This window comes from Drosophila kikkawai, chromosome 2L, assembly GCF_030179895.1.
Source record: "Drosophila kikkawai strain 14028-0561.14 chromosome 2L, DkikHiC1v2, whole genome shotgun sequence".
Lineage (NCBI taxonomy): Eukaryota > Metazoa > Arthropoda > Insecta > Diptera > Drosophilidae > Drosophila > Drosophila kikkawai.
In genome coordinates this window covers 28266795-28282135 of record NC_091728.1, presented here as the reverse complement: position 1 = coordinate 28282135, position 15341 = coordinate 28266795, and the positions used below count along the sequence as shown (strand labels likewise).

The 15341-nt window shown below is 41.3% G+C and overlaps 1 protein-coding gene across 2 annotated transcripts in view; it reads right to left on the bottom strand.

Moving 5' to 3' along the window:
* Positions 1-15341, bottom strand: part of Nipped-A (Transcription-associated protein Nipped-A) — a 177043-nt gene that overhangs the window by 63156 nt on the left and 98546 nt on the right. For both annotated transcript variants that reach the window (XM_070283344.1, XM_070283345.1), the window contains 4 exons: positions 12689-12773; positions 12484-12627; positions 12218-12421; positions 11186-11803 (listed from right to left, as the gene is read on the bottom strand). In XM_070283344.1, coding sequence (XP_070139445.1) covers positions 11186-11803; positions 12218-12421; positions 12484-12627; positions 12689-12773 — 1051 coding nt within the window. The remainder of the gene's footprint in view (positions 1-11185; positions 11804-12217; positions 12422-12483; positions 12628-12688; positions 12774-15341) is intronic.

Below are 15341 nucleotides of genomic sequence, written 5' to 3'. Positions count from 1 at the left end.
TTTACCGTTCCACGCTTCCATCGGCGTCATATCTCTCAACGCGTTCGTAGGCGCTCTGTTCCGCAAATACACGGCTGTGTATATAGCTTCTCCCCATAAGGACTCCACTAGGCCAGATTGCGTCAGCAAGCATCGGGCCATCTCGACCAACGTACGGTTAGATCGCTCAGCTACTCCGTTTTGCTGTGGGGTGTACGGGATTGTCAACTGCCGCCTGATCCCATTCGCCTTCAGGAAATTGTCAAAGGTTGCGTTTACAAATTCCTTTCCGTTGTCGCTGCGTATGCACTTGAGAAGCTTTCCAGTTTGCCTCTCAACGAGTTCCTTAAATTCCACAAACTTTGAGAATACTTCGTCTTTGCCTTTCAGAAAGTAAACAAAGATGCGTCGTGACTTGTCATCGATGAACGTGAGAAAATATCGATTCCCACCAATTGATCTTGTACTAAAAGGTCCGCATACATCGGTATGTACTAGTTCCAAAATCTCACTAGCTCTGCTTTCAGTTTTGTGTGGAAATGGCTGAACATGTATTTTGCTCAACATACAGGTTTTACAGGATGTATTCTTTGGTAGATTGCAACTCTCTATTCCACGAACCATTTTCTTTTTAACGATATCAGCCAGGCTTCGATAATTTATGTGACCGTATCGCATATGCCACAAAATTCCATCGGCACTGGAAGCAGCAAAACACTGATTCGACTTTCCTTCGAATGTATATAGATTTCCAGTTTTGTTTACTTGAAATATGCACTCTCCTTTCTGGATAATCTTTGCATGCCTTTCGTTAAAGTGCACCAAATTGCCTTTCGAAACGGTTTGACTTACGGACATAAAGTTTCCCTTCATCGTGGGAACAAATAGTACCTCGCTAAGCACAAGGGTGTATCGATCTGTGATTAGCTTGACCACTCCTTTTCCCTCCGCCTGCAAAAATCCGTCTCCTGCCAATCCAATTGACTCGGTGTGCTTCTCCAGTGTTGAAAACATATTTTCATCACAGCACATGTGGCTTGTAGCTCCGCTATCCAAGCACCATTTTGTGCGTCCAAAACCGTCTGCGTCTAGGGCTCCCAATAAGCTGCACTGCTTTTGAACAATTGGAGTCTGCTTATTCTTCTGAGATCCATCTGACCGACATTCGGCCTTAACATGTCCACGCTTGCCACAGTTATAACATATGACATTCTTCCAATTCTTTTTAGAAATTGGCTTTGTGTTGCTTGCCACAAAAGCCTGTGCGCGCATGTCGCTCGATCCAGACTGAGATCTTCTCTCTCCCTCTTCTTTGACCTTGATTCGCAGTACCTCGAACTCCGGCAGTGTGTCGCGCGTCTCGATGGCAACCACGAAATTCTCGTACTCCTTGGGTAGACTCGATAGAAGGATTATAGCTCGAAGCTCCTCGCCTATGTCAATTCCCACCGACGATAGCTGATCCAACACTTCGCTGAACGCATTTAGGTGACTGGAAACATTTTGGCCGTCCTCCATTTTTAAACTCAGCAACGTCTTGTAGAGCGATACTTTCCTGACTGGTCCACTCGGTCGATGTGTCTCCTTCAACTTTGTCCAAGCCTCAAACGATGTCTCACACGTTTTTATGTAACTCAGCTGCGAAGTTTTAACGCTGAGGGTAATCATGGCAAGAGCCTTACTGTCACGGCTGGCCCAATTCGAGTTTTCGCCAGCATCTTCCTGCTTTAACTCGCCTGACGCCACGTCCCATAGCTCCGCGTGTACCAGTACGCTCCGCATCTGTATATGCCAAGAATCATAATTCTTTTCTTCCAGTTTGTGAATCTGGTATAGCGCACTCATGCTGAAACTTTTGTATGTAGCGATCCGATTCCAATTACACTGCTTGCACTCGTAATGCAAGAGCCTATTTCACAACTTCTCGAAATTTCTTTACTCAAAAACTCGTGGCCCATACATGTGTATGTGTGTGTGCCCTGGGCCCATAACCTATTGGTGTTATATTTGCTTCAGTAGAAAAAACACGTCCGGTAGGTTGAGTAAACAAGAAAAGGAATGAAGTTTTTATTCGATACTTCTGGAGACTGCAAACTAAAACTATCGATACATATTATAGGATTAGAGATTACATTGTTCCAATAGTTTTAATAATTATTATGCAGTACATATATATATTTTACAACAATTATCTGTCCGTTCAAATTATTAGGTTATCTTATTTGGTTCAAAATATATGATTTTTGCAACGCTAAATGAGAAAAGGCGCTACTGTGCGATAGTAGCGGCAGCAAAAACAGCTGATCTCGAATATGGATTGTATTCGTATACAAGTTCAATCCAGAAAATTATTTAACTAAATTTTGTTATTAAATAAATATACAAAATAATACAAATAATTGATTTAAATACATACATAATTACATATGTATTTACAATTATCTAATTCAATTGACTAATAAATTAACAATATATTATTATGATTCATACATTATAAAAAATTCATTTATAAATCAATAGGTATATAAAATTAAAGAGATGTTAAAATAAAAAATAAATTTTTGAAAGAAATTTATTTTCTGAGGCCCGTTTGCACACAAACAACCGGCGGCGTCGCTGAATGCGTACAAGAGAACGGCTGGCTCTAGAGCGCTCTCTTCGCTGGCTTTTGAACAATATTTAAGAGAGCCTGGAGCCAGTTCAAAAGCCAGCACGAAAAAATCGTGTGCAAAAAAATCGTATGGCGTTACTTATCTTATAGCTCTATTGTCTTTGATATAACCCCTTAAACATGGATGCGACTTATATTATAACTTTTACTTATTTAGGTATTTAGGCCAGTAAATAAACGATATTTCTTGAAAAAACAGTTTTACATTCCCAGCTTTACATCTTTTTCTACATCTACGGATTTTTTTATGCCAGCTATATGATATAGACCACCGATTTTCATAAAATTTAAACCGAAGTTATGAAATATTCAGGTCTGCTCCGGTAATCGTAAAATTTTTTCGTTTTCGTTTTGGGCGAAAACGAACCGTTTTCGTTTTTAGCTGCTCCGGTTTTCGAAAAGTTTCTGCTATCGGATTGCTTCGTTGAAGCAGTTTTGAAGAACTGCCTTTTATATTTACAATTACTTATTTCAAAGCCAGGAAAAGGCAACAAAATGCTGGAATTATAGGGTCTTCCCACACACCGTCAAAGCGCATTCACTGTCCGTTGAACTAACTGCCTATAAGATTTGCCGTTCTGAATTTTCTCAAATGGACCGCGGTTAGAAGGCATTAAAATCTAATTCAACTACGAAATCTAATTCAACTTTTAAAATGTGGAGCCAAAGCTACAAACATGCCCAAAATAGTTGTTGGTGTTTTTTTGTATATTCTTGCCCCAATATATCCCCAATTGTTACTATTTAATATAAACCGCCTACCTCTACCTTATTTTAAAGATTTTGGATGCCTATACCACCTATAGACACTCTTCGGGGAATTTGCCCTTTTTTAGAGAAAAATCATTAGAAAAACTAAAATTCCTTGTAATTGAATTCATTTAAATTTAGTGCGGATAAATTCTGACGCAATCTGTGCCTTTTGCTGTTGTACAACAGCCAAAATAGTTGGTAAATGCTCCATTTTAAATTTACAACTGCCAATTCGACAGCCTTGGTTTACATTTTCATGAGCCACAGCTGATCGATCAGATGTTCGGATGCGGATGCGCTTTAACGCAGCTCTGTGGGAACACGAGTTTCACTTTTTTTTTTTAATCCCAACTGTTCCTCACAAATGCGCTGTGTTGGAAGACAGTATAAAGCAAATCTAGGCATTTAAGATGCTGCCACATTTTTCACAGTTTTAATTCCGGCGGTCTCAATTAATAATTTGGTCAATTTCGATCATTTTAGTAGCATTATTTATAAACAACAATTTTGGCGCTCCTTTAAAGTTATTAATGTACTCATATATATTTATACCCTTGCAGGGTATTATAATTTCAGTCAGAAGTTCGCAACGCAGTGAAGGAGACCTTTCCGACCCTATAAAGTATATATATTCTTGATCAGCATCAACAGCCGATTCGATCTAGCCATGTCCGTCTGTCCGTCCGTCTGTCCGTCCGTCTGTCCGTCTGTCCGTTTCTAAGCAAACTAGTCCCTCAGTTTTAAAGCTATCTTAATGAAACTTTGCATATAGTCTTCTATATACTCTCACTGCTTTATATGTCGGAACGGGCCGGATCGGACGACTATAGCTCCCATACAAATGATCGATAAATTTTTAGAAAAAAAATTATAACTTGGCTGTTTATCAACATTTTTGCACCATTTTTTAGATATGGCCATTTTATATTATTTCAGAATTTCGGTAAAAATTTCATGAAAATCGGACGACTATATCTTATAGCTGCCATAGGAACGATCGGGAAATTAATAGAAAAAACATAACTTCGTTGTTTTTCAACCTATTTTTATCTACTCTGAGATATAAGCTTATTTTATTAGTTCAGAATTTTGGTATAAATTTTATAAAAATCGGACAACTATATCATATAGCTGCCATATAAACCGATCGGTAGATGTAGAGAAAATGTAAAACTGGGAATGTAAAACTGTAACTGTCAATCTCTAAAAAATAAGTATAGGTAAAATTTAATGAAATAATATCTGCAAGGGTATACAAACTTCGGCGTGCCGAAGTTAGCTTCCTTTCTTGTTTATAAGTATTTTTAACTGGCTGTTTCGTTCCACCAACAGTATGGCAACCTTGGCGATAACTTTTTGCGATGGGCTTATCGACCAAATCTGAGGTGGGGTCAGAAATAAATTTATTATATATGTATATGGAAGGTAGTTATCCAGAATGATCTTATGGTGGTGTGGAATAAACATCAATAGACCACTCAGTAAACTATTTTTTCCCTTTTGTAAATAAGATCTGATTTCATATAAAAAAAAATGTAAGGTTGGCACCTTTAAATTTAAATTTCTGAGAAAGTGCGCAAAAGTGCACTTTGATGCTACAATATGTATATATTTAATTTTAGAGGTGGAGAGAGCTGGACTCACTTTGTAACTCAATTTTAATATTAAAATATACTTAAATTTTATATAATTTATAAGGGTTTCAAATTATACAAAATTATAAGGGCACCATATTATATTTCTGGAGTTAAAATCCACAAACATATATTATGATGCACTATAAATGAGTTTGCATCAAAAAAGTTGCATTTTATTAAGATTATTGACATTTTTTAGTATTTGCTGTATAATAAAAACGCGATTTAACTCGCTTTTCGTTGCATTAACAGCCAAATTTAACAGCAAATAACTTAACAGCGTAAGTCGCTTTTGCAGTCACGCTAGGACTACGAATAAAAGGAGTTGTCGTGCGTCACATAGAGTTGCCTTAAACGGCAGCCCCACATCGATAGTTTCCAAAGGAAGAGTAGACTTCGAGTGGTAAAAAGCGCGAACCGGCACCGTTTTATTTTAAAATAGCCGAAACCTAATTAGTCTTAACATATGTTACCGCAGTGTGTCCTAACTTAGCGTGACAATGAAAGGTAATTTTTCCGGCAATTTATAATACATACATTTTAGGAATAGTTTACAAAATATTTGATCCCTATCGACTAGAGCTTGCAAATAACTGTCGACAGTTTCTAGTTGTCTGCATATAAGTGTCCCTCTCTCACTCTTTACAAAAAGACTCACCCGTTTCATGGGTTCTTGGAATGAGCTCGCTCCCGCTCAGAACGAACTCGTTTTTTTCTATTCTGTTTTTTTTCTGTTGTTCCATGACTGTGGTCAGTGAAGAAAAGTCATTTGCGTATGTATTGGTATACATGTATGAATGAATGTAATCGGGCACACTAATTTAGGCAAATGCTAGCTTAGAATTGGCGGATGAATTTACACCGATTTGCGCCATCACAGAGAGAGGGAAGAGAAACTGCGGTATGTAAGCTAAGGAAAACTGTATTGCACGTTAAGTTAACTTATGTATTTCAGAATAAAACACACGCACTTGAACACGTTCACAACCAACGTTGTCCTTTGTTATCGCTAGGCGGTTAACGGAGTGTTAAGAAGGCATATCCCCGTGATCGGGCAAGCGGCGTCATTTTCTTTTATTCGCACTCTGCGAGATGTCTACACAGCATTCGCCCCGGCGGAGCCCCAGGCTGGAAGCCTAGCATGCTCCCGCAACTGCGACACCCACGACCACAGCAACTGGCAAAGCGGCCAGCTCTGCGAGTGTGGCTGGTGATCGACAGCGCCCACAGACTCCGAAGGAAAGTGGAAAAGCTGCCAGTGAAGCGGCTAGTAATCTGCGGACCACAGCAACGGGGCAGATTACGGACTCCACGACTGTACAAGTGGCGGCCCTAATGGAAAGGATCGCACGTCTAGAGTCGGAGCTAGCGAAGGCAAAGGCAAATGAAGGACAAGCAGAAGCCGCCAGGGATCCCGTTAGAATCGGGACACGCGGCGTTGGAGTGAGCGGTGCGACGAATACACCGCCATGTTTGAGTGGAAAGGCTGCCAGTGAAGCGGCAAGTAATCTGCGGCCCACAGCAACGGGACAGATTACAAACTCCACTAGTGGAAATGCTGCCAGTGAAGCGGCATATTTGAGCGGAAAAGCTGCCAGTGAAGCGGCATGTTCGAGTGGAATGCTGACACGTATGAGAGCAGCACCACGGCAGGGCTCGAGTGAGAGCCTGCCCAGGCAGATGAGTGACAATCTGCAACCGGAGCTTAGAGTGACGCCATCTTTGGATGAGCAGTTGCCGGCACAATTCAGTGCAAATATGCCGCCACAATTGAGTTGAGTTGGCCGCTCGACGGCCATTGGGCAAACGGGCAACCCGTCACACGGACCTGTGCAACAACAACAGTGAGCTATTCTCCGCCATATTGTGTTACCGCCACGGCGCAGCCTGAATTAGGTTACGTTCAGCCGCCACGGGAGCCAACACACAATTTGGAGGTATCTATGCCATCGCCCCTATCATATGGAGCAGCGACAACGAGCATACCTGGGTGGACGCCACGAAGATTGCCTGATCTTCCCGAGTTTGAAGGTCAGCCAGAGGAATGGCCAATATTCCTGTGTGCGTTCACGGAGACAACGGCAGCTTACCAGTGTACAGAATTGGAGAATAATCAGAGGCTAGTGAAAGCCCTGAAGGGTGAAGCCAGAGCAGCAGTGAAGTCGCTGCTTATCCACCCCAGAAATGTGCAAGCTGTTATGGAGCAGCTACGATTCCGGTATGGACGTCCTGAGCTACTGATCCGTAACCAATTGGAGAGCGTGCGCGATGTGCAGCCAATCATGGAGGCTAATATCGCAAGGATCGTGCCGTTCGCTACAAGGGTGAGCAACCTGCCAGCGTTCCTGCAGTCCACCACGACCGGCAACCAGCACCTGGGTAACCCAACCCTGATCGAGGAGCTGGTCGCCAAGTTGCCTGTGAGCAAAAGGCTGGACTGGGCGAAGCACGCGGCTACGATACAGCCATACCCGACAGTGGTGCACCTGAGCGAGTGGCTTCATGAATTCGCTAAATTGGTGTGCACAGTCACGGACGTCGGAATCAAGGAGCGCCCGATGCGACGGGTGTTGGACGCGAATAGCGTCCCCTAGGAGGAGCGGTATGCAGACCGCCCCAAACGTTGCCCCATGTGTGAGGGACAACACGAGATCAAAGATTGCAAGGAATTCAACCACGCTTCTTCGACGATGCGGATCGAGTCCGCGAGGAAGTTGAGGTTATGTTTTTCGTGACTTGAGTATGGACATATGGCCCGGTTCTGCAAGAAAGGCCGCGAATGCAACGTCTACGGATGCCGGATCACTACCTACTCCATGAACCAGACGGCCGCCAGTCGCAGATGGAGGCCGCAGGAGGGATCAGCAGAGCAGTCAAGACCGGCAGCTGTACAGAGACAGAGACAGCAGCCGACGGATACGAATGCCACAGTTAGTGGATTCCAACGAGAATACCCGGCCCACGCCAGCCGCAGTTTTAGACGCGGGACGTGAGGAGGATGAGAGGCGTTCGACATGCGATCGCCAGGAATTATCGCACCGAAACTTGAGTTGTGTCGATTCGGATGGAGGTCACCTGCTGTTCCGTATTTTGCCCGTGACGTTGTACGGGGAGAATACGCAGGTAGACACCTAGGCACTGCTGGATGAAGGGTCGTCTGTCACGCTCATCGACGACGAACTCATCCGCAGCCTGAACCTGAAAGGTGAGAGTCGACAACTGAACGTGCAGTGGTTTGGCGGAAAGTCCGCCAAAGAGCACACAAGGATAATTAGCCTGCAGATCAGTGCAGCGGCCAAACCCAAGAGACATGGGCTAAAGAACGTTTACGGAGTAGCCAATTTAAACCTTCCGATGCAGAGCTTGCGTCGGGAAGATTTTTTTTTTTTAATTCAAAATGTAACCGCCACGCGCTACAGTTAGTATATTTCTTGGAATGTATGAAATTGTGTCGGTATATTGGTATATGAGTAGCTTTGGTTTATGTCGTTGCATTTTCGCAGACGCAGCTCGACGCAGCCGATGAAAGTTAATTCCAGGAGAGATCCACGTAATTTGTAGACATAGTGTAGTCGGTGGCTTTCAGGTGAAAAAAAAGGACACCTGGCAGGTAGCGATTTACCTGTACAAGCCCAAACCAAAGTGCCGTTTTTTTGGGTTAATTAATAGTTTATGAATGTATCTATAATTTAAAGTAAAAACCATTACCTGTAACTCGACCATTTTACCTATGTATTTTGTTTTGGTATGATGCAAAAAACAAAAGAAAGTTCAACTTTGAATGCTCATATCTCCTACAAAAAAAATATTAAAATAGATTTTATTGCAGATTCCGAATCCTTGGGAAATTTTCTGTCGAATAAGTATCGTTTTTGCGAACATGACTTTTTCGATTTTTGCAACGCTAATTGTTCGAGAGGCGCTAGTGCGCGGGCCCTGAGTATCCTGGAGGAGACGACTAAGCGAGTAGGCCAACGATATGAGACGAGGTGAGACTGCCAGAGAGCTACAGTATGGCACTCAAGAGACTCGTCAACATTGAACGGAAAATGAAGCGCGATGTGGACTTCGCGCGGGCCTACGATGGTGAATGATTACGTAAAGAAAGGCTACGCACAACGACTGGAGCCCCGGAAGTCCAGAGGTCCCAGGACGGCAAGGTACCTGCCGCACTTCGGCGTGGAAAACCCGAACAAGCCTGGAAAAATCCGGCTGGTCTTCGACGCGGCTGCCAAGGTGAACGGCGTGTCACTGAATTCAGCGCTGATGAAAGGCCCACAGCGCTACAAGCCCCTCCCAGCGGTGCTCTTCCATTTCCGGGAAGGAGCAGTTGGGGTTTGTGCAGACATCAAGATGTTTCATGAGGTATTGATGCGACCACAGGACAGATGCGCCCAGAGGTTCCTGTGGAGAAACGGAGACGATCGTTGGGATCCCGTCATATATGAGATGCAGGTAATAACGTTCGGAGCTGCCTGCTCACCATGCTCGGCGGATTATGTGAAGACCGTGAATGCTTCGCACTACAGCAGCACGGATCCGCGAGGAGTCCTGTCGATCAACGAGTATCACTACGTGGGGACGACTACGTCGACAGTTTTGCCAGTGAAGCAGAAGCCATCGCCGTCTCGACACGGGTGAGAGAAATATACGCAAATGCTGGTTTTGATTTGTGTCGATTTACTTCCAGTTCGGCAAGTGTGGTCAGTGCGTTGAACCCACTTGAATCCATCGCTAGCGTCAGATGGACCGAAGCTGAGGAGAAGGTACTTGGAATGTACTGGCAACCGGCAACAGACGACTTCAAGTTCGCCGTCAAATACCATCGAGTCCCAAGGAGCGTGATGACAGGGGAACGCGTCCCCACGAAGAGGGAGTTCCTGAGCCTGGTCATGTCCACGTTCGACCCGATCGGGTTTTTGAGCTGCTATATGGTCACCGCCAAGATATTGATGCGAGAGATTTAGCGGAAAGGAGTCGGCTGGGACGAGCAGTTACCAGAAGAGTTGGCCGCAGCCTTTGAGAGCTGGCGGCAAGGCATGAGCAACATTGAAGAATTCTACTATTTCGGCGCTGGACGAGTGCGGGCACTACAGCTGCACATCTTCGTGGATTCCAGCCAGACGGCGTTTGCAGCAGTGGCCTATTGGCGGGCCACATACGAGAGCGGAGACGTGCAGGCGCATTTCGTATGTTCCAAGACGAAGTGCGCTCCGATGAGGACAATGTCGATTCCCCGTCTGGAACTTCAAGCAGCAGTATTGGGTACGAGACTGATGGACACCGTCAAGCAGGAGCACGGTGTGGCGATCAGCGGCTGCGTACTATGGACGGATTCGAAGACTGTGCTGCACTGGATAAGCAGCACCCACCATTGTTTGAAACATTTTTTTTTTCTTTTAATAGCATTTTGTTGTATGGACACTTGTTAACCAAAATAAATAAATAAAAAAAAAACAGAAAAACAGAAATGAAGACAGCAAACCTTGCTCAGAGCGAGAGCGAGGGAGTATAAACTTGTTCTCAACGAGATCACAAGAAAAAAAACTGTCGACAGTTATTTGCAAGCTCTGCTATCGACTATAGATAACAATTATCGACCAACGACCATTTTATCGCTGCAAAACTTTTTTACCCTGTCGTTACAGAGCTATAAAATTTTGGTTTATTAGAGCAGTATATTTGCTATCGCCCTAAATTGGCAACAATTATTTTTTGTATGTCTATCAATTTTCTCAGCAAATGCATTACCAATGCATAAGAAGTTTCATTAAAAGTGCGTGTAGTCATCTTGCTCACTCTTAGGTAAAACACCAAAGAAACCTCAAATTAATTATTGCTCTACAATTGTTTTGCTCGCTAGATTAGCTCAGCTAAAACAGCTAGATTTCGCACAGCCATAGCGACTAAAGCTATAAATACGTCCAATATATTGTTGAAAAAGTAGATTTTTGTAACATCTACAACATTGATCATTATTTGACTGTTGCGTAACATTTTGTCTTTCATTTGCCTTCAGCATTGTTTATTTTAAATTATATATAATGTAGAGCATAATCATACAAAGTTAATGTTGATCATGTTATTCGAGTGAACACACCGAAATATGATTTTAAAAGCAGAGTGGTATTATATTAACACTTACCTGACTAATTAAGGTGGGAGATCCGTTCAATGCAGAAACTAAGGGATCCATTAACATTGGCAGATAGGGTAATAAAGATGATAAACGAACTGGGACAGTAAGACATAGTTCTACAAAAAGATCTCGCATATGTTGTTTATGAAATCCACTCTGTAAACGATTAAGACCTTCTAAAAGATTTGGTAAAAGAGGCAGAAACTCTTGATAAAGCAGGTCGTGACTGCCTCCTCCAATTGACCTAAATAATGCCCGAAGAAGTAAGAAGTAGTTATACGGCTCATCAGAAATCAAGGCTAGTTCCATAGAACGAACGACTATTTTGTGAAGATGCGGTCGCAACATTTGTTCATTTTCAACGGGGAAGAGACTGACACTTCCAAAAACTAGCTTAAATAATCGTAGGTACAAATTAGAACGCTCCAAGTTTGATCCCATTTCTTCCATTTTTTCTAGTAGATATTCCACCAACACTGTTGCAAAAAGAGGTGATGTTGTTGGATTAGCTAAAAACGAATTAGCTATCACTTGTAAGGATTGATTTTTATAGATCCTTTCAACCAAAAAATTAATTGTGGTCGAAAAAATTTCTTGGAAGTTTTGAGAATGCATCATTAGAAACTGTAAAAGAAAATAAGAAATACAAAAAATTATATACTTTCAGTTTGTGACTTTGACTTCGGACACCGAAGCTTATTTTAATATTTTGACCATTAATAAAGTTTTGGTTATGAAATCAATCTATAATGGATCGACTAGTCTTAGAAATAGATGTTCATCACTTAATTAAAAACAACAGCTCAAATTTCTAAGTTAAAAGGGTTAAATAAAGAGTATTTCTTTTTGTATTTTTCATTTTTGAATTAAATAAGGTTGGAATATAACTTTAATATATATATATATATATAAAATCTATCAATTAAAATTGGTTAACTGTTCTAATCGTATGCGTGCGGGAAATTTTGCATTTTGTATCGGAAAATATTTTAAGGAAAGCTTGAATAAAAACAATATAATAGTCTATGATATACTTACAATTCCACTAAAATGCTCTAATACTTCTTTTTCCTCTTTACTTCTTGATATCAATCCAGATGTTCGTTGTTGGGTTGGATTAACGTTTATAGTATAAATATCCAAGGCTTCCATAGCATAATATACCAATTCGATATAAGAACATAAAATTTCCGGGCCAAAAAGCTTTTCGTGGTTAACATTGCATGTGTCAGATATCTGAAACTTTTTTAGACATAAGGAAAGCATAGCATATACATATATGTAAACAATATAGGAAAACATACTTTTGAATTAAAAAATCCCCATGTAATGGTCTTGACTCCACCAACTAGAGTTTTTACCAAACTTCGGAATTCTGCAACATTAACCGAATAAACCCACTGTGTCCCAGTAGCAGATCCTTTTCCTTGGTCACTTGACATTTGATCCTGATAGATATATTTCTATTAGCAACAATGTAATAATTGGTTTGACTTTTCTGATACATACATCTTTTAAATCAGATACATTGCAGAGTAATAGAGGAACACTGCCCGTTGTATTTGCCGATGGTCCGGAGATTACTTGTCCTTTGCTGAAAATATAAAAAGAAAACAATTATGCTTAAATAAATGGGTTAATTCATATGTTGTTAACATATCTAATTGGGTGGCCCTAGCTCTACTTGCTGATCACGTATAAATATATAATTTTACAAAATATATACATATTTGCATTCTTAGCACAATTCGGGATGAATCTAAAATCTATCCTTATCGTATCCTCTTCATACCGAGGGGTATATACTTTTAGTCAGAAGTTTGCAACGCAGTGAAGGGTATATTTTAGACCCTGTAGAGTATACATATTTTTTATGCAAAAAGATAAAATATTTTTTGTTTCTAGATTCTTAAGATCATTGCGAGCGTAATGCATTGCATTTAAGATTATTTTTTGTGAAGTGATTGTTCGGTCAAACTCTTATAATATGGCATCTCCCAAACTGTTTCTCTTTAACTACACAAATGTAAACAAAGTTCATTAACATGCAGTTATCAAACTCTGTTAAATTCTCTATTATCAACCTTATGTGATTTTACTGCTGTTAATAAACGGCAGTTCCTGATGTCAGATCTTGGAAAACGGTTGTTCTTTGGCCTTTGATTAATAAATTGCAGTTAGTTTATGCACCCCCAACCTGATATCTTATGCAGCACAGAAAAAGCTTAGTGCATTAAGTATTTATTGATTCCCTTGACCCGCTCCTCACAACTCGACATCATCATAATCGCATACAAATGGGAACATCCATGCCCCGCTAGTGTACTCATCGTAAGTTAATAATAAGCAATCAAATAAAGTTAATAATCTGGCAAAAGTTCCAATGCTAACGACACATTCGCATAACGGATCAACTCGCTATTCTTCTGTCGCTGTGGTTTTTGGAGTAACCTCACGGCATTGCCACATTCCACGCTCCGCACTAATCAGTTATTGTTGTTGCATATTTATGTTATTGTAGTTTTCGCATTCACATTCTTCGTCGTAGCAATGGCAACGGGCATATTGGAAACTCTCAAATGCCAACGTTAGAATTTTAAACGCAACATTACGTGTCTCAGACACCCGTCTGATTAAGGCACCCTATTTGCTGCAATAAGAAACACCTGGGTGTATTTGGCACCTGATGGTTTTTTGTTACTGCCGAAAGGGTGCGAGCGAGTGATTCAAAAAATGCTTCGTGTGATCCCACACACGAGCATATTTTTTTATTTTTATTTTTGGTTTTTATATATATATATATATATATATATATATATATACAAGACGTTGATGCACTATGTACAGTAGATATCAAGTGGAACTTGCGACACGAAGCACGCTCTTGTTCTGTTAGCAGTTAGTAGGCGCGAAGGAAATAAATAGAAAAAGAGGAAACTACTACTGGCGTGCTGCCGGATTGGTTGTTGGCAAGCGTACTAACAGTTGCGGATCCACGGGGGGGTGGGGGGGGGGGGGGGGTTGGGAAATTTCCCCCCCCTTGGAACCTGAAAATGTTAATATCTGGCAGTGTTCCCAACCGATAATACTGTACAATTGGCACTATTGAGTATGAAAACACTCAACGCATGGTGACGTTTTATTTAAATCCGTTTATCTCGCCAAAAACGCCTCAACTTGACTGTTCAATAGAATTATTTTCTGTCACTAAGTTCAATTAAGCTGACCCAGCAAGTCAGCACTTTCCACGTCATCACGGATTAAGTTATATAAGAATGTAAAACCTAACATGGTTCTACCATTAGATAAAGAGGGTAAGTTAATTAGTAAGAGTCTACTAGAATAAGACGGCAACCTGTGGGTTGCATCCCAGTTTAAACCGCGTAAAGCGAAAAGTAAGAAGTTCTTTTGAACCGATTCTATGCGTTTACTGTGGCCGTCATTCTGAGGGCTTCAAACGCAGGATCCATATTCTAAGATGGGACGAACAAGTGAAGTATATTAAGTTTTTGTAACATAGGGGTCATTGAATTCCTTCGACCACCATTTAATGAAACCAAGCACACTCCTGGATTTATTCACCATGCACGAAATATGATCGATAAAGTCCAGATGGACACCCAAATCATCAACTATATTAATTTTTTCTAAAGAGCAGCAGTTCAGCGTATAAGTTGGAGGCTTAGGAACGACACGGGAGAATGCCATTAGCTTGCATTTTTAGCCATTTAAGTTAAATAGGTTCACGCGGCACCATGTTTGAAAACTGTTAAGATCTGTCTGGATGTCTGACTGGCAAGAAGCGTCCTTATATTGCAGAAAAAGTTTGACGTCATCAGCGTACATAAGTACTCTGGAGTTGGTCAAATCATTGGGCGGATCGTTGATAAATAATGTAAACAATAGGGGACCCAAATGACTCCCTTGCGGGACGCCAGTAGTAACCCTAAGAACATTAGATAGTTTATTTTTAAAAAGGACCTTTTGTGTCCGGCCTGAAGATCAATCGGAAATCCCATTTAATCAAGTTTCCGAACAAGAAGAGAATGGTTATGGCCGTATGACACTCTAATGCTCTTCTCATTAATTGGCTACTTTATTAGAACCTTGAAAGAGACCACTATATGTGTAATTTTGCTTGGATTATTTTGGTAACATGACT